At 37.1% G+C, this 19819-nt stretch overlaps 1 protein-coding gene across 1 annotated transcript in view; it reads right to left on the bottom strand.

The window, feature by feature from the left end:
- Positions 1 to 9681: 9681 nt before the first annotated feature.
- The window catches only part of LOC136830674 (methylthioribose transporter-like), a 34068-nt gene continuing 23930 nt past the window's right edge, over positions 9682 to 19819 (bottom strand). Inside the window, exons 2-5 of the mRNA XM_067090308.1 lie at positions 17981 to 18121; positions 16928 to 17091; positions 15020 to 15157; positions 9682 to 12769 (exon numbers count right to left, since the gene is read on the bottom strand). Of these exons, the coding sequence (XP_066946409.1) occupies positions 11519 to 12769; positions 15020 to 15157; positions 16928 to 17091; positions 17981 to 18121 (1694 nt within the window). The 3' untranslated portion in view covers positions 9682 to 11518. The remainder of the gene's footprint in view (positions 12770 to 15019; positions 15158 to 16927; positions 17092 to 17980; positions 18122 to 19819) is intronic.

The following is a 19819-nucleotide window of genomic DNA, read 5'->3' as shown; positions in this document are numbered from 1 at the left end:
CATCTATGCATTGAGATAATTTGGGTTCCGTTGCTCTCTCTCTCTCTCTCTTTTTGTGACTCAAGTTTCCTTTAATGTCAGGTTTCGTGTCAAAGTTATATGCGTGGTAAAACTATTGAAAAGAGGTCGGGGTCTGATAGGCAAACGCTTTTACAAAACGACCTGTTTGCGATTAAATAAATCCCTTTACTCATTTCAGTTTTCTGTTTCGCTTCAGCGGTCATTCTTAAGGCTCTTTTGCTTCACCACTAGTCTGGTTCTCTCTCTCTCTCTCTCTCTCTCTCTCTCTCTCTCTCTCTCTCTCTCTCTCTCTCAGTGCTTTTCAATGCTTTCTTTTCTTTGTATGTTTACACTGATCGTCTTAAATGTAACTCTTTCAAGTTTATGAGATTTCTGCAATATTTATTTTGTTTTCTCTTGGCATAGGTAATAACAGGTGAGGAGAATGCGTATTTTAACTAAAATAATGTCGTTTATGCATTTCTGTCCTGGAAATGAATTATCTAGATGCCAAAACTAAAAGAACAGAAGAGCAATTTTTCCAAAACAAGAGTTTAAAAATTACCTAAGAGCAAAATGCAATTTTGCCAAAACAAGTGTAAAAATGGCTTCAGAACAAAAGAGGAATTTTGCCAGAACAAGAGTATAAAAATTACCTCAGAACAAAAGAGGAATTTTGCCAAAACAAATGTGAAAATTACCTCAGAACAGAGAAGCAATTTTGCCAAAACAAGAGTATAGAAATTAACACAACAAAAAAGCAATTTTGCCAAGACTATAAAAATTACCTAAGAACAAAAAAAGAAAATTTGCCAAAACAAGAATATAAAAATTAACTCTTAACAAAAAAGCAATTTTGCCAAGTGTATAAAAATTACCGAAGAACAATAAAAAAATTTTGCCAAAAAAAAAAGTAAAAACAGGAGGTGAATAAAAAGACCTCTTGACTTCAGAAAGGTGAACAGGAAACACAACCCTCACTGGATTTAAACGAATTTCCTACGGAAAATCGGTAGGAAGTTCTTCCTCCCATTTTCCTTTCCCAAGACGTTGAGGCCCTCAATTAGTGAAGTTGTAATTGTAATAGATTTTTTGTTAACCTTTACTTTTAAATTTGGGGGGGTGTTTCTTCGCGTGCTGTATGCTGGCGTTGACCAATTATGGTGAGAGAGAGAGAGAGAGAGAGAGAGAGAGTGGGGTGGTAGACCTTTCAAAGGTTGCTGTATTTCTTGAATGATTCTTTACCTTTACACCAAATTTTGGGATTCTTTTTTCATGTTCAGAGCTCTGGAATTCTTTTCTACTTTTGTGCTTTAGGGTTCGTTTAACTTCACTGTAGCCTGTGATTTCCTCTCTGATTCGGCTTGATTTGGATACATAACGGCATAAATAACAGTTATGTAGTTTGTTGAACTTCATTCCTTATGTTTATTTTACAGGTACTCTAGTGGACGTTGCTCTTGGAAGTTTCATGTCCTTACGAAGCTGGGAGTCTCACGCCCCATTTTACTCTCTCTCTCTCTCTCTCTCTCTCTCTCTCTCTCTCTCTCTCTCTCTCAAACACAACACACACACACACACACACACACACACACACACACACACACACTCACACTCTCATATCTTTTGGAAATGAGCTAAAAACTCAAGGGATGTTTTCTGCATAGAATTCACTTCTTGTTATTTAATTTCTCTTTCTTGTGTGTTTTGTCATTCTTTCGTCTGTCTCTGAAGAAGAGGCAGAGAAGCGGATGAGTTAAGATTGGTTTACAGTTACATCGCACACATAAGCAGCGAAAGCTGTGGATAGAAAGTCACTTTACTTTCTCCGAAGTTCTTAAGCGGAAGTTTATATTCGCGGACCTTTCTTTCGAAAATTTATCTGCGAAACTTGAATTCGTCTCAGCCCCCACGCATTTCTCTCTCTCTCTCTCGCTCTCACGGGTCTTTCTTCAGAAGTTTATGTCCTAAACATGAATGAGTCTCCCTCCTCCCATGCATTTTCCTCCTCAAATCTCTCTCTCTCTCTCTCTCTCTCTCTCTCTCTCTCTCTCTCTCTCTCCCCGTCAAGCCCCCCAACAGTTGCCAAAGACGATAGCGGAAAAGTTAAGGCTTTGTTTCAGGAACGATAAGGCTTCCAGTCCTAGCCCTCTCTCTCTCTCTCTCTCTCTCTCTCTCTCTCTCTCTCTCTCTCTCTCTCTCTCTCTCTCTCTCTCTCTCTGAAAAAGTTTGATTACTTTGTAGAGTTTTCAGTGACAACATGGCAGGCAAGCTAAAGGAAGTCTGCGCTGGTCTCCGTTCTAGGTTGAGTTACCTTGAATCTCTGCCAGAGAATCTTTCTGCGTGTTTAAGTGTATTTATATGTGTGTTTATTTTACTTCTCGGTATTTCAGCAACAGGTGGGCGTTTTTCATTCATCCGTGAGAGACTGAACCCCCAGTTACAGCTGTCATGAATTTCGTGAGGACACTTCTTGAGGAAAATAAAATTAATTGTGAAAAAACAGCTTGTTATTTAGACAAATTGTGATTTTAATATCTAATCATTTTTAGAGTTTCGTGTACATATGGATTCAACATCTTCCGTTAAGTTTGATCCCCGTCATTGCACCTCATGTGGTGCACTGTAGGCATTCCTTAAGGTTCTTTGCAGCGTGCCTTCCTTAGGGCCCTAGCTGCAACCCCTTTCGTTCCTTTTACTGTACCTCCTTTCATATTATCGTTCTTCCATCTTGCTTTACACCCTATCCTAACAATTGATTCATAGTGCAAGTGCTTTGAGGTTTTTCTCCTGTTACACCTTTCAAACTTTTTAATGTCAGTTTCCGTTTCAGCGCTGAATGACCTCATAGGTCTCAGTGCTTGGCCTTTGGCATAAAGTCTATATTCAATTCAATTAAGTTTGATGATAGAGTGCACGATTATGGCTAAATTTAACCTTAAATAAATACAAACTACTAAGGCTGGAGGGCTGCAATTTAGTATGCTTGATGATTGGAGGGTGGGTGATCGACATACCAATTTGCAGCCCTCTAGCCTCAGTAGTTTTTAAGATCTGAGGGTGGACAGAAAAAGTGCGGACAGAGTAAAGTGCGGACGGACAGATAAAGCCGGCACAATAGTTTTCTTTTACAGAAAGCTAAAAAAGTGAAGAAAACAATAATTAAAAAGTTTTGAAAATCCTCCCAGCAGTCCTTTTATCAATCTGCTATCCTTTTCTTTTTAGTTTTTAATGAAGCAAAACAGCAAATATACGTTCCAGACGAAATGTGAGGCCTCATTATTTTCCCAAATATTGAATCAGTTTCTTTACCTAAAGACAACATTCCTTCTCAAAGACAATGCTCTTGGAACAATGTTAAGACAACGCTTTCCGTTTAGGAGGCGTCTTTGACATCTCTCTCTCTCTCTCTCTCTCTCTCTCTCTCTCTCTCTCTCTCTCTCTCTCTCTCTCTCTCTCTTAATGTCTCTTTGTCTTCAAGTGTCCTTTAAAAATCTGTGTTTAATTTTATCTCATAAGATCCTCTTCTCTCTCTGAAAAATGTGGGCCTCTAATATTCTCTCAAAAACATCCTTTTTATAAGTAATATTGAATAACATTCTATAATTATCGACGCTTACACCCTGTCTTAAATATCTCTTAATCATATTCTAGAAACTATTCTGAACTAAGATATTTGAAACATGACACCCAAGATAGCGAAGCCTCGCTCAGAGAAGCGCCTGTTCTACGGATACTTTTTCCATTGTCTATGGCTTTTGCTCCTTAGAAATTGTTGGTTATCATTCTCTCAAAAACAGACTCTTTCTTGTGCTTTTATTGAGCTATGTTTGGTCTCACCTCAGAAGGCAAGTTTATAAAAGCCTTTTTAAGGTTGATTTTGGGGAGTTATTTCAACATTTAAAAAGATAATTTGAAGTCTATAGGGTCCAAATATCCAGGAATCATTTTAAAAGAAATTTACCGTCCGAGTATCCAGAGATAATTTCTCGGAAACTTTGATATATCGCTGATTATCTTTTGTCCCTCCTGCAGTGATTAGCCCTAATTGCCTGGCCTTGCCTCTAATTATAATTCATCCTCGTCCTCCGACCGATTAATCATACCGTGACCCAGTTCATGACTGCGTCTGAGTTTGGTTCTGTCGAAGGAATTATCTAAAAACACCTTTTTTTGTGTTTGATTTTGAGTTATTTCAATGTTTAAAAGATGGAGTCTGAATTATAGGGTCCAAATTAGTTAAATCATTTTAAAAGTGAATGAAAATATTTTATCCATTATTATTTTATTATTATTATATATTATTATTATCTTTTGTTATTATTATTATTATTCCTAATTGCCTGAACCTCTAATTCAAATGGAACCAGCCCACCGACCGATTAATCATGACTTGAAATTATGACTGCAAAGAATATAGTTTGGTTCTGTATTATTATTATTATCTAAAAACAATTTTTGTTTCAGTTTTATTAGATTATTATTTTATTATTCATGGAAGTCTGAATTATTCAAATTGGTAAATATTCCAGTGAATGAAAAATATTTCCAAATTATTATTATTATTATTATTATTATTATTATTATTATTATTATTATTATTATTATTATTATTATTATTCAGAAGACGAACCATATTCAAATGGAACCAGCCCACCACAGGGGCCATTGACTTGAAATTCCAGCTTCCAAAGAATATGATGGTGTTCAGTTGAAAGAAGTAACAGAAGGTAATAGGAAATACAGAAAGAAGAGATAATTTATTAGAATAGATAAAAATGAATTAAAAAATTAAAAGACACACGGATAAAAATGTAATGTAAATTATGAAAGTACAAGGAGAACTGTTTTAGGGTCGTAATGCGTAGCATCTTCAATTGAAAAATACAATAAATTTTTTCGTTATCAATTAGTGCTTGTTCAGGAGAAATACATTCACTTTTCAGTGACTAGAAATCATCTTTATGTGGGGCCACATTGATTGAGTCTCAGCCAACAGAGCCGTTGCCTTTCAAAGCAAGCAAACGCAGGCGAGATCGAACGCAGTTTGCAAAGGTCAGATAACATTTCTTTACCCCGGAATGCAAACAACACCTACATATCTCTGAAGTCACCCGGATGTTATTTGGGAACTGTGCTGATTGAGAAATATCTTTTTGCCCTTTAAATGAAAATTGTTTTGAACACAGCCAAGTAATAGTAAATCTATATCTTCTTCTTCGTCAGATTTCACTACAGGATTGGTAGACGATGTGTTAGTGTTTATTGTGGTTAAACTAAAGTTAAAATGTACATTTTTTTTTGTACGGTTGTGAATGAAATTGAAAATGTATGCAAACGACCTTTAAATGTAAAATTAGTTTATATTCTAGTGTTTGTTGTTGTGAACTTTAAAGCTACATTGTAAAATTGTAAAATTCTTTTATGCACATGTAGGTGAATATTGAAAGTGTATGCATAGAAAATGATTTAAATTGGATTGAAATGTGATTTGATATGCAGAAAGAAATCAATTAACTTGGATTGAAATGATTTGACATGCAGAACGAACATGTATTTTTAAAATGGTAAGTTATTAGCAAAACTGGCAGCGACAGATACCGCGGAAATTAATTATTAATTGGAATGGCGCAGATAGAAACAAATACATACAATAGTAATAAGTGTAATAACGAATTAAGTCCAGTGAATTTTTATATCGTTTTCACAATGAAACTGACAATAGGCGAATGTACTCAGCAAGATTTTAACTACATCATGAATCACAGCTGTATGTGAAAATTGAGGTTGTATTCAAAGTTAATTTCATTGTTATATAAAAGTCCCCCTTTTTAGTTTTCTGTAAAAGAAAACTATTGTGCCGGCTTCGTCTGTCCGTCCGCACTTTTCCTGTCCACGCTTTCTTCTGTCCACACTTTTTCTGTCCGCCCTCAGATCTTAAAAACTACTGAGGCTAGAGGGCTGCAAATTGGTATGTTGACCATCCACCCTCCAATCATCAAACATACCAAATTTCAGCCCTCTATCCTCAGTAGTTTTTATTTTATTTAAGGTTATTAAAGTTAGCCATAATCATGCTTCTGGCAGCGCAACAACACAGGTCACCACGGCCAGCTGAGAGTTTCACGGGCCGCGGCTCATACAGCATTATACCGAGACCACCGAAAGATAGATCCATTTGCGGTAGCGTTGATTATACGCTGTAGCGGCTGTACAGAAAACTCGATTTGCGCCGAAGAAACATCGGCGCATTATTTACTTGTTTTTAAAGGAAAACTAAATTTTGATTTCCACGAAATTGTACTTTGGCAATATTTTATGGAATTTAGGTAAATCTGTTAGAAATAATTCAGAGAATTATATTAATAAAAATCGTATGTTTAAGCAGGTGTAATTAGGTTCGGAATATTATATAAAAAAAACTATATTTTGAAACAGATGTGTAATTAGTTCATTTCAAACCATTCCTTCAGTAGGACCCAAATCCTACCAAGTCATGGACCGGATCGTGGGGTGATCAGCCCATCAGAAGATGAGGCTAATTATAATTAGAGACAGGACCAGGCAATTAACGCTAATTACCATGCGAGTGGGAAAGAGAATGATCAACTGTGCATCAAAAGTTGCAGAAACCGGTGAAACTTGTGTTGAATTTTCTTTCCTAATTTTTATATATTTATCTATTTATTTATTTACTTTTTCTTTTTTTAATAAGTGGAATCTCTTCATTCTGTATTTGCCTTTACTTTCTCTTACCTCTTCCTAATGAACACCTTAATATTCTTTCATCTACTGAATTATAATAATAATAATAATAATAATAATAATAATAATAATAAAGTTTGTTAGAACAGTTTTGATTGGCATTCTTCCCAAAACCAGTTCTTCATTGGAGGGGTGGGTAGAGCTCTCGGCTAGCACGCTGTTGACCCAGCGTTCGACTCTCCGACCGGCCAGTTAAGAATTAGAGGAATTTATTTCTCGTCATAATGTGGTTCGAATTCCACAATAAGCTGTAGGTCCCGTTGCTAGGTAACCAGCTGGTTCTAAGCCACGTGAAATAAATCTAATCCTTCGGGCCAGCCCTAGAGAGCTGTTAATCAGCTCAGTGGTCTGGTTAAATTAAGATATATTTAACATTTCCTCCCAAAACTGAAGTCACACTTTCTCATGATCACAGACGAGACAGGAATGAGTTCCAGAATTCCAAGAGGAACTTCTCAAACTCTCGAGATCCCCATCTTCTCGCAAGAATCTTAGTGAGAGCGAAGAGAGCTGACGGGATCTAAGCAGGCCACGATTCTTCGGGAAAGACGCCTTTAATATGACTAAACGGTGTCTGGCAGAACGGAAAGGAAGATGCGGGGAATTCCATCATCTTTCGATAGCGGCCTTGTAAAATAGTTTGCGTTTAATTAAACAACTTGTTCATAGGTTTTAGGCCTATGAGACGAAGGGAAGTTTTAATAAGGGTTTTGCTCTCTCTCTCTCTCTCTCTCTCTCTCTCTCTCTCTCTCTCTCTCTCTCTCTCTCTGTTTTGGTGTTGTACAGTGTACACTTTTTTTGTGCTAAAGGGAGGCGTTTTCACATTGCACATAGTTGTTTTGTGTGCTGAGAGGGATTCTCTCTCTCTCTCTCTCTCTCTCTCTCTCTCTCTCTCTCTCTCTCTCTCTCTCATTGCACATAGTTTTTTTTGTGCTGAAGGGAGTCTCTCTCTCTCTCTCTCTCTCTCTCTCTCTCTCTCTCTCTCTCTCTCTCTCTCTCTCTCTCTCTCTCCAGTAACCCTGTCTTTCAGTGTTATACAATGCAAAGTTTTTTGTGCTAAAGGGAGGCGTTTTCAATGTCTCTCTCTCTCTCTCTCTCTCTCTCTCTCTCTCTCTCTCTCTCTCTCTAGGGTTACATATTCTGTACATCAAGTCTTGGAAATGGGAAATGATTGATCAACTATTGCACAATAACCGTGCCTTTGTCAATATGCAAAATAAATTCATCTTTGAGTTAGCAAAAGTAATTGTATAGGAAACATATAATTGCTGAGGAAATGTAATTGTTTATTGTATTACATTTTCCCTTTGATTGAAGTTTGTGAAAGGGCAAAAGTTTTTAGAGGGGGGCCAGTGAATACGGTTGATTTGTTTTATGAAAAGAAGAATACAGCCATATGTTGTATGGGAGAATACAATATTCTGGTTGTATTTTAAGGCGGATTTTTGCCAATCGCTGACGAGGTAATAATTGTCGATTGAATAAAAGGAGGGAATAAGGAAAAAGAAATAGGAATTGATAAACGGTGTATGGGAGAAAGTGAGAGAGAAAAGAAACGGAAGGAAAATGGGGAAGTGGGAAGAGGTAATAATTGTCGATTGAATAAAAGGAAGGGAGAATGAAATGGGGATTAATAAGCTATGTATAGGAGAAAGATCTGGGAGAAAGTGAGAGAGAAAGGAGACGGGAGGAAAATGTGTAGGGGGGAAAGGGAGAGGTAAATAATGAAAAGAGAAATGTCAGGAGAGAAAGCGGGAGAAAGAGAAAAGAAGAAATGCGAAAGGGGGAGATAGAATACGTGAGATATTTAGGAGAAAAAATAGATAAATATGGTAAGAAGGAATAAAGACGAAAGCTAATAGAAAGCGTGAAAAAACGTTTAAAATATTCGATGAATTGAAAACTTTCGAATAAAAAAACGAAAACATCTTGCGAACGTTCAGTGGAAATGCGAAAACGTCTTCTTATCTCTTCAAGGAACGTCGAAGACTGTCGCTCGCGGGAGCTTACGAGAAGAATTGGTTCGTTATCAGAGCTGTTTTTTTTTTTTTTTTTTTTTTTACGTATTTTCGTTGTCATTTTTTTTTTTTTTTTTTTTTTTTTTTTTCGGACGGGAAAGGTATGTACCTGGCTTTCAAAATTCTGATAACACGTGCCCTAAAGAAGGGTGTTTCGATTGAATTTGGTATATGAGGGAACGAAGGAGTTCTTGTAATTTATGGTGTCTGTTTGATAGCTGTTATTATTATTATTATTATTATTATTATTATTATTATTATTATTATTATTATTATATGTATATACATATATATATGTGTGTGTGTATGTATGTATGTATATATACACAAACACACACATACATCATAAAAAAAATACTCATTTGCAATTCTGAACAATATTTTCCTGAATAGTTTCAACCCCTAATTCAAATCCTCATCTCGACATCATCTGGTCAGACAAAACGACAATAAATACACAATTCTTTATTTATAAAAGTATGTACAATATCTAATTATAATATCTCTCTTTTTTTTTTCTCTGCAAATATCCACGTACTTGATATGACACCACACACATAAGGTATTTCTTAATACAAATGGTAAATATTGAACTTATATTTCTAAGCGTTGGAAGAGTCTACTTTATTCACTGATCGTGAATGAGTCTTTTATCAGATACTGGGAAAGTCTAGGTTTGGGTTTTATTGGTATAAAATGTTTTATATATTTTTTTTACTTGGGGACATGCGTGCGTTTGTGTGTATGGATGTTTGTGTATGTATGTATGTACGTATATATGTATGTATGCTGTTGTATAAGATCGCACATAAAAATGTATATATATGTATATATATATATATATATATATATATATATATATATATATATATATATATATATATATATATATAGTATATGTATATGTGTGTGTATGTATGTATGTATGTATATGTGTGTGTGTGTTTGTCCGTGTTCGTGCTTTTATCACGTTCATTGTCATGCTCATAGTTATATTTCTTTTAGTCAAATGGTTAAGAATGCGCGTTTAGACATACCATGTATGGGCAAACACCATTTCTATATTTCTATTCAAAAAGGTCATTATTATTCTATTTAAAAAAGGCCAATGTTATTTGAAAAGACACACAATACTTCATCAGAGTTTTAGATATGATTTTAAACAAATCACCACGGAACTCACTTACAACAAGTATTTTCTCTTTGCACCTGATTTCGAGTCATGGTTGCTTGCATTCAGTTTAAGTAGCCGATTACGTAAGAGAAATATTGGCCTCAAATACGTAGGCTGTGGCGTAGAAAATAAAAAATAAATAAATTCTTATCTTTATCAGGTTCGTCAGGCATAACCCAATTCCTAACAGGTATTATTTTCTTTGTAATTTGAGGATTTCTGTTTTTAGTAAATACGATATGTCAAATTCTCTCTCTGTACTCTAACAGTGGTTCTCAAACTGGGGGTAATTACCCCGGGGAGTGGGGTAATGAAGCCGTTCCTTGGAGGGGTGGGGTAACGAGTCACTTTAATTCCAGTTTGTAATAAAAGGAACAATGCTTTAATTTTAATTTTTCGTCAAGGGAACAATGTCTAAAATCTAACTGCTTTATTTCTTAAGACTTGAGTAAACGTAAAATTAATTTCCTACATATAAAATGCATTAGAAATTAAGCGTTCCAGTATTTTTCTTTCCTCTATATTATAACTTCACATAACTGAAGAGGAATGGGGTAGGTAGGGGTATGGTGCCAAACAATTTGAGAACCACTGCCCTAAGGCTTAGTATCTCATTATCAAGTTGAACTGACATTAAAACTTAATGGCCCAATTTCCAAAAGGTTTACGAGCATTCATGAAATTATCATGCAGGCTGGATAAGTTGAGTCATCTCTGAATAGTCTGATATAAAGCCGTGACTAACATGAACTATTAATTTGAATAGATCAATAGAAACAGAAATAGAAGGGGGGAAACAGGGAACAGCTGATATTAAATAGTCGTAAAGAGAGAGAGAGAGAATTTCAGAGTAAGGGCTATTTCGTTTTGCATGTGAAAGGGAAGAAAGGAGACGACATATTTCAATTAAAATTAATGACGTTGTTCACAGAGAGAGAGAGAGAGAGAGAGACGTTTTGCATGAATGTCTAGTTTGGAAGGTACGGGTAATGATTTAGTTTGTCAAAATTTGGTAAACATGTTTCATTTTATCGTTATATAGATATGTATAACCTTCATATGAAAATATTATGTTCTTTTGTGATATGTGAGTTTTGTTTTTTTGTAATTTCCACATCAGCTTTGAAAGAAATGTTCTTCGTGAAGCAAAATTCAAAATGAATTTACCTGAATTATATGAATTATGGGAAAAATTGAAGCAGTGGCTTGCTTTAATTCATTTTGTGCAAAAAAGACTATTTAGTATTATTTTTTTTTTAGGTAAATGAGGGTCATTCAAAATACATTTCCTTAAATCAGGAATAAGGTAATGATTTAAAGCTATGTTATTGTCATGCTCATTTCTTTTCCATGACTTATCTTTTCTTATATTTGGGAAATGACTAGAAAAGTGTAACGACGCCATAATGACATTCTATCATTATACTGGGCATTGGCACAGGTTGGAAAATGAAAAGAAACCGGTCATTTTCATCATAATCATCATGATCAGTAAAAATATGGAAGTATGGTGACACTATATCTGGAAGGCTTCTGAAGGAGGAGGAGGAGGTTAGATGGACTACAGCAGGTCGGGAGGCGACTCCTGGTTACTGTGGGTCAGGAGGGCGTGGATGAGGGCGGCCTCGAGGCTCGATGTACGCCCCTGGATCATCCAGACGCCCGCGGTCACGCCCCAGACGCAGCAGGCGGTCGTGAGGGCGGCTTGCGGCAGGTGGAGGAGGAGGAGGATGTTGGCCAAGATGGCTAAGAGGGGGAGTAGGGGGACGCCCTCCTGCTGGGTCGGGGCGGGGGGGGAGTAGCGCGGCTGCAGCCATAGGCCTACGCCGCAGACGACGCACCCGCACAAACAGAGGGCCACTCCCGCCCACGCCCACTCCCCGACGCCCAGTTCCTTCGCCCCCCTCACGACGCCCACGCCCGCCAAGCAGTTGATGATGAACGTCGTCAGGAGGAAGCGAGAGGTCTTCCAGGACGCCCACGTGGGCGGCTGAGGCGGCTCGATGACCGCCGTGATCCAGGTGCCTCCCGCCCATTCGACTGCCAGCTGGCGTGGCTCGTTGTCGTCGTAACCTACCGACTGGATGTCGTCGTGGCTCGCGTAGGAGCAGTGAGCCACCGGCTGGATGTCGATGTTGGAGCCGCTCGACCTGGAGCCCTCGTAGGAGTGAGGGGCGTGGCGGGTGGGCGTCGCAAGTTCCGTCAGCTCCGGAAGGCTCACGCTCCGGGGGAGGTTGGTCGTGGGCGAGTCTGTGTGGGATGACGCCGAGGAATGCCTCGGGCGATACCGATGGGCCAACACCGCGGCGGCCCCGGCGAGGCCTGCTGTGACCGTCCCCGCCCCAGCGGCCTTCAGGAGCTGAGCGGACGAGGACAGAGCCGCCGTCAGGGTCGCCACAATCCCGCAGAACAGAGCCGCCCTCCAGGGCGACGTGGTCACGTGACTCGTCTTCCCGAAGCACCTGGGCGCTAGCCCGTCGCAGGCCAGTCTCTGCAGGAGCCTCGAGCCCCCAACGACGCCTCCTAGGCACGCTGCCCAGAGCCCTACCATCCCCCCGACGCTCACGAGGGCCCTCATCCCTGCCAGGGAGTCCCCTGGGAAGAGGTGAGTGAGGGGAGCGATTGTCGAGAGATCAGAAGACGACAGGGTAGCCACGACTGCACTCGGGAACAGCGTCAGGAGCGCCAGGACGCCTATGCCCACGCCCAAGCATCCGGAGACGCCCCTGTAACGCTTGCATTCGCCCGCGAGGAGAGTGGCTATGTGGATTCCCGAGAGTCCCAGGCTGAGGACGGCTCCGCCGCACACGACCTGCAAAGAAATGAAAGTGTTAAAAGATTCTATTAATTGATTTCTTAACTTGTTTTTTATTAATTAGTGTAATCACTTCTTCCATACTTTTACTTCTAGAAATTGGTCCTCTCTATTCTCTTCTGTGTTTTCGAAATGATTTACATCGTTTTGCCCAAGGAGTAGGCTTGTTACCTACGAAGGGAAACCCATTAACCCATTTATAGCCTTCGGAATTTTTTCACTGTCTTCATAAACTTTTGTTTTCCATCATACGAAATTGTGGAAAGCTACAAAATGTACAGGTTTTCGTTATATTTTTTATTCTGTTCTTGAATGGCATAACTGAACAACACGGTGTGCAATAGAAGAACTTGTTCTTTCATAGGTTGGATATTTCGCAAGCAAATTGTGCAATCAGTGTACGAGTACATTATATTGTTAGGATAATTGATTTCACTTTTATGTACCGTGAAATTTTATGTATATTGTTTTTTCATTTAGTAGTAATAACAAATCTATTGGTTTTTCATTCAGTAGTACTAACAAAACTATTGTATTTTTTTTTATTTTGTAGGAATAGCAAAGGTATTGATTTTTCGTTTAGTAGTAATAGCAAAACTATTGTTTTTTTCATTTTGTAGTAATAGCGAAACAATTGTTTTTTTTTTTCATTCAGTAGTAATAGCAAAACTTATTTTTTCATTCAATAGTAATTGCAAAACTATAGTTTTTTTCATTTAATAGTAATGCCAAAACTATTGTTTTTTCATTCTGTAGTAATAGCAAAACTATTTTTTTTATTTAGTAGTAACATCAAAACTATTGTTTTTTCATTTAGTAGTAATAGCAAAACTATTGTTTTTTCATTTAGTAATAATTGCAAAACTATTGATTTTTTTCATTCAGTAGTAATAGCAAAACTACTGTTTTTTTTCATTTAGTAGTAACATCAAAACCAGTAGCGTATCATATATTAAAAATCTTGGTAATTATACCACAGAATTTACAAGTATTTATAAGTACAAAGAACAACTAGAACCCACCTTTCACCAAGTAAAAAGTGACAAAGTTTTTACAACCTCTTGAATTCCTATCATTCGACACATTCCACCATTTCCAAGTATGTGTGTGCGTGTGTGTGTGTGTGTGTGCGTGTGTCCCGTTAGTCTTTTGCCAAGTTATTTTTATAAAGGATTTTTTCGTCGATTTTTTATGCTCTCTCGAATGAAATGCTTTCTAAGGGACGCTCCCCGGTAGACTTTTTTTTTTTCCTAGACTTTTTTTTTTTTAAACCCTTTTGTATTGAACGATACATTCGACTGATGACGATGGATTTCTGCACGCATTCCATTGCAGTCTGATGAGATGAGATGGGAGAGAGAGAGAGAGAGAGAGAGAGAGAGAGAGAGAGAGAGAGATGATTTGAAGCCAGAGAGAGAGAGAGAGAGAGTATGGATAAGGAAAAGCAGGAGGTACAAGATTGGGAGTCAGAGAGAGAGAGGAGACTTAGAACAGGAAGTCAGAAAACGAGAGAGAGAGAGAGAGAGAGAGAGAGGTGAAAGTGTGACAGGGAAACTGTGAAAAAAAAGATGAGAGCTATTTAATGAATTGATAGACATAGGAAGACAAATGTTGGGAGAGAAATCTATATCTATATAAAGATGTTCAGATAGAAATTAATAGATTGATAGATATTTATAGAAAATTAGACAAGGAAACAGTTAGTATTGTGAGACAATAGACTTCCTCTTTCTTCCTTATTGCGTCCGACCAATCACAGTAAATAATAACTCTTCAGATAACGAGATTTACCTCACAGAGGCCATTACTATACCTCTCATAGGCCATTTCTATATTTACCTCACAGAGACCATTCCTACATTTACCTCACAGAGGCCATTTCTATATATACCTCACAGAGGCCATTTCTATATATACCTCACAGAGGCTATTTCTATATTTACGTCACAGAGGCCATTTCTGTATTTACATAACAGAGGCCATTTCTATATATACCTCACAGAGGCCATTTCTATATTCACCCCACAGGCCATTTCTTTATTTACTTCACAGAGGCAATTTCTATATTTGCATCACAGGCCATTACTATACCTCACAGAGGCCATTAGTATACCTCACAGTCCATTTCTATATATACCTCACAGACGCCATTTCTATATTTACCTCACAGAGGCCATTTCTATAGATACCTCGCAGAGTCCGCTACTATATTTACCTCCCAGAGGCCATTCAATAACACATCCTTACCCCGTGTAACCCCTGAGGGAAGAACCCAGGGGGCTTCGTCCAGTGCCCCGGGTCCGCCGTCGTGAGGGCGGCGCCGTGGGCGGCTGTCAGCACCAGCAGAGACATCCCCACGCCCACGCCGCCCACTTGGCACACCAGCTGTGGGAAAAGTTATAAAAAAAGGTTGTTATTATTGAGCATTAGATGGGATTGTGATAAGGGAAATGGTTATTTTTTGTTGTTATAATTGTTATTATTTTTTTGGAATATTTATGAATTCTTACCTTAAGAGAGGGTCTATTCCCTCGCAATAATAATAATAATAATAATAATAATGATAATAATAATAATAATAATAATAATAATAATAATATTTATATGGCTAATAAAAATTATATTCAGGTCATTCTTATGTTCTTTAACATTTTTGTTATTTTTCCCATAAGGGAATCATAATTCCTTTGTCTCATTTCCATGTTTGTTTTATGAACTGTTTAATTATTATTGATATTATTATTATTATTGTTATTAAAAGTTATTTCCCAATTACTCTTGCCATTAGTTAGTTGTGTTTTTTATTATCATCATTATAAAGCAAGTTATTTTTCCCCCAAGGCAATCATTATTCCTCTCCTTGATTCTCATGTTTGTTTCATTTACATGAAGACGGAACTCCCAGTTATTATTATTATTATTATTATTATTATTATTATTATTATTATTTTCACATAAGGCAATCATTATTCGTTTGCGTGAATTCCTGTTTTTTTTTTACATGAAGACGGCACTCCCAGTTATTATTATTATTATTATTATTATTATTATTATTATTATTATTATTATTATTATTATTATTATTATGCTTCCATGAACACGGTACGCCCATTCCCTCTCCTTATCCTGCCTTATTCCAAAGGAGGTCTAATTACGCTGGTGATTATTTCATTGCGGGTCTTAAGTTGCGAATGCTTATTACGCCCTAATTGGCAATCAGAGGCTCCGCTGAAGTTTGAACTGTGTGGAGTTTGCTGTGTAGAGCTGTTGAGTCTGAATTCCAGTGGCTGGCTGGGTTTGCCTGTACAGTACTTGTGTGTAGGCATGTATGCATGTATATATATATACATATATATATATATATATATATATATATATATATATATATATATATATATATATATATATTTTATGTTATATATATAAATATATTTTCATATATAATTTATATATATTTGATATAGTACTAAACACGGCGAAACAGTGAGTCACCCGGGTTTAGTATAGTCCCTGGGGTCAAATATTCGCCGTGTTTAGTACTAGCTATGGGGATCAAATGTTGTGTGCATATGGTGACTGAAATATCATTTATATATAACGCGTGTTTTATATACATATATATAAATATATAATTTTTTGTATATATATAAATATATTTATATATAATTTACATGTATTTATTTTTATATTTTATATGTATATATATAAATATATTTATATATAATTTATATATATATATATATACAGTATGATTCGAACCTCAATTATTCTTCAAATTATTTTCTGTTTTTGTAAACATCCGAGGGTTTAGGACCCCATTTTAGGTGACCTGATAAACTAAATTCTTTTGTAACATTGAAAAGATATTACTGTGTTCTTAGTCATTTCCTCCTTTTACTATTTATATCCTCACTATTATCTACACTTTCAGCTATTCTTCTTCTTGATTTCATCTTTCCGTGCTGTCATTATTTTACATCTTATAAACTGTAATTATCTTCTTTTCTCCATCTCCCAGCTTCATTCACATCCTCCCTTATTCCTTATTAATCTACGTTTATAACCCTGACCTCGCTACTATTCCCACCAGTGACCTTACAGTCCCTTCATTAAAAAAACCCTACCCCTCCCCCTCCTGCCCCCCCCCCTTCTCACCTTTGTCCCCATGGCAACCATGACTGTGGATAGAAGTGCCAGGCCTGCCGCTGGCAGGTCGCAGTAGGACGCCAGGTAGGGAGACTCGTACAGGTGAGGCAGGAGGGCCTCGCTCAGGCTGTAATTGGTCGCTACGGACAGGTACTGGCTGCTGCTCCGGGCCGCTGTTTTTGGGAGAAGGGGAATAAGGGAACATTTTAACTTTTTTTTTTTTTTTTTTTTTTTTTTAGAAAAAAAAATTTGGAGTTTTTTTTTTTTTTTTTTTTTTTTTTTTGAGAAAAAATTTTTGGGAGAAAAATTTTTTTTTTTTTTTTCCTGAAGCGAAAGATTGAATAATGGAATGAAATTGAGATGCTTTTTTTTCTATTAGGTTAGGATTTTTATCAATTAGGTTTCAGGTAAGCTTTTGTTTCTTGGGATGAATTTCTGCGAAGCGAAAGATTGAATAATCAAATGAAATATAATTTTTTGTTATTTAGAATTTTTATGAATAATGTTTCACTTAAGCTCGTGGGTTTTTTTTTTTATCCGGAGAAATTTCTTTGATGCAATAGATTAAATAATCGAATTGAATTGGAATAAAATATTTTTAAGTCAGATTTTTTATAAATTAGATTTGAGGTAACTTTTGTTTTTGGAGAAATTTCATCGAAGTAAATGAAGAAATAATCGAATAAATTGAGCTGATTATTTTTGTTAAGTTAGAATTTTTATCAATTCGTTCTTCCTAATATATTTCCAAATGTTTTAGACGCATGTAATGTATCACTGTAATTAAACGTCATGACGTAATTTTAAAAATCACTTTACATACCCCATATTGCAATGCCCATTAAAATATGAAAAATTAAATTTCTCCAAATATATTAAATTAAAGTGATAAATAAAACCCCTTACCAATGGCCGACAAGAGTAATGTACCACTGTAATCCAACGTCATGACGCAATTAAAAACAACCATTTTACAGACCCTGTATTGCAATGCCCATTAAAATATGAACAATTAAATTTCTCCAAATATATTAAATCAAAGTGATAAGTAAGACTCCTTACCAATGGCCGACAAGAGAGTGAAATCTAGGAGCAGGGTCGAAGTGACTAGGACCGCCGGAAGTTCCCCCAAAGTGGCGTAGACGTGCGTATACACGCCTCCTCCCCGGGGCATACATATGCATAATTCGGCGCACACCGCACCTGCGATGAAGAGAAAAAGAGGTTAATGGATTTTTAACAATTCAGCAAGACGTGTTCGGTTCTGAAACACGTATTGTGTTGGATAGGTTTTGAATAGGTCTTCGATCTAGTGAGAAACAAAATTGGATGTGTTTTTCTTCGAAAGTTAAGTATACCTTAGTTTAACCAGACCACTGAGCTGATTAACAGCTCTCCTAGAGAGGGCTGGCCCGAAGGATTAGATTTATTTTACGTGGCTAAGAACCAATTGGTTACCTAGTAACGTAACCTACAGCTTATTGTGGAATCCGAACCACATTATACCGAGAAATGAATTTCTATCACTAGAAATAAATTCCTCTAGTTCTTCATTGGCCGGCCGGAGAATCAGACGCCGGCCCAGCACAGTGCTATCCGAGTACGATATCGACCCATCCAATGAGGAACTCGAATGGGAATAAGATGTTTATGTCTTATTATAATTATAAAGGTTATTCTAATCTGATATCTTTTCTTTACGGTACGTATATTTATGAGGAAGAATTTTTTTAAGGTTTTCAGTAAAACACTCATGAAGTTGACGTGTTTTCGTCTGGAAATTAAGCTGAAACGAATCACTGCAAATAAAGTATCAATAGCAATATAAGATAAAAAAAAAGTATGAAATATTTAAAAGTATTAGTACTTTCCCGGCAAAGCGAGGATTGAACAGAAAGAAAAATGCGCCGAAGTTTTGTCGGCGCAATTGAGTTTTCCGTACAGCCTCTACAGCATATAATCAAGGCCACCGAAAATAGATCTATCTTTGGGTGGTTTCCGTATAATGCTGCATGAGCCGCGGCCAATGAAACTTTAACCACGGCCCGGTGGTAGCCTATCCTGTATCGTTGCCAGAAGAGCGATTAAGACTAACTGTAACCTTGAATGAAATAAAAACTACTGAGGCTAGAGGGCTGCAATATGATATGTTTGATGATTGGAGGGTGGATGATCAACATACCAGTTTGCAGCCCTCTATCCTCAGTAGTTTTCAAGATCTGAGGACGGACAGGAAAAGCGCGGACAGAAAAAAAGTGCGGACGGACAGACAAAGCCGGCACAGTAGTTTTCTTTTCCAGAAAACTAAAAACTTTTAAAAGAAATACGATGCTCCTGACTCGGAAACGGTCGACGTTCCAAAACTTCGTAGAGCTTCTCGTGTTTAAAATCTCTCTCTCTCTCTCTCTCTCTCTCTCTCTCTCTCTCTCTCTCTCTCTCTCTCTCTCTCTCTCTCTCTCTCCTCCAGGAATGGAAATGCAAATACCTCGAACTTATTTTTAATGCAGTCACCTCTGCGCAGGCGCGGCCGGAATTCCATTTTTCCAGGCGGTAGGGAAAAAGTACGGTTCATTTTAAATGCAGATGTGTGTATATATATACATATATATATATTTTTTTTTCCGTGAGTGGGAAGGCGGTATGAGTTATATGCTGAAATGTAAAGATGATTTTCATGATAATATTCGGATTCATTATGAATTGAATGTATAATATTTTTCATGGCGTTACCTTTCAGTTGATATCGTAACAGAATATTTCGGTACAGTGACCTTGACCTGAGAGATAAGCCTCCATAGCGGGGTTCATGTTTTTTTGGGGGGAAGGGGGATGTGGGGGCGTCGAATTGAAGCCGTGTTCTAACGATGTTATAATCCAATGGAAAATACAGTTTTTAAAACT

Source organism: Macrobrachium rosenbergii, chromosome 47 (assembly GCF_040412425.1).
Source record: "Macrobrachium rosenbergii isolate ZJJX-2024 chromosome 47, ASM4041242v1, whole genome shotgun sequence".
In the NCBI taxonomy this organism is placed as follows: Eukaryota; Metazoa; Arthropoda; class Malacostraca; order Decapoda; family Palaemonidae; genus Macrobrachium; species Macrobrachium rosenbergii.
This window is presented reverse-complemented; position numbering and strand designations above follow the sequence as displayed.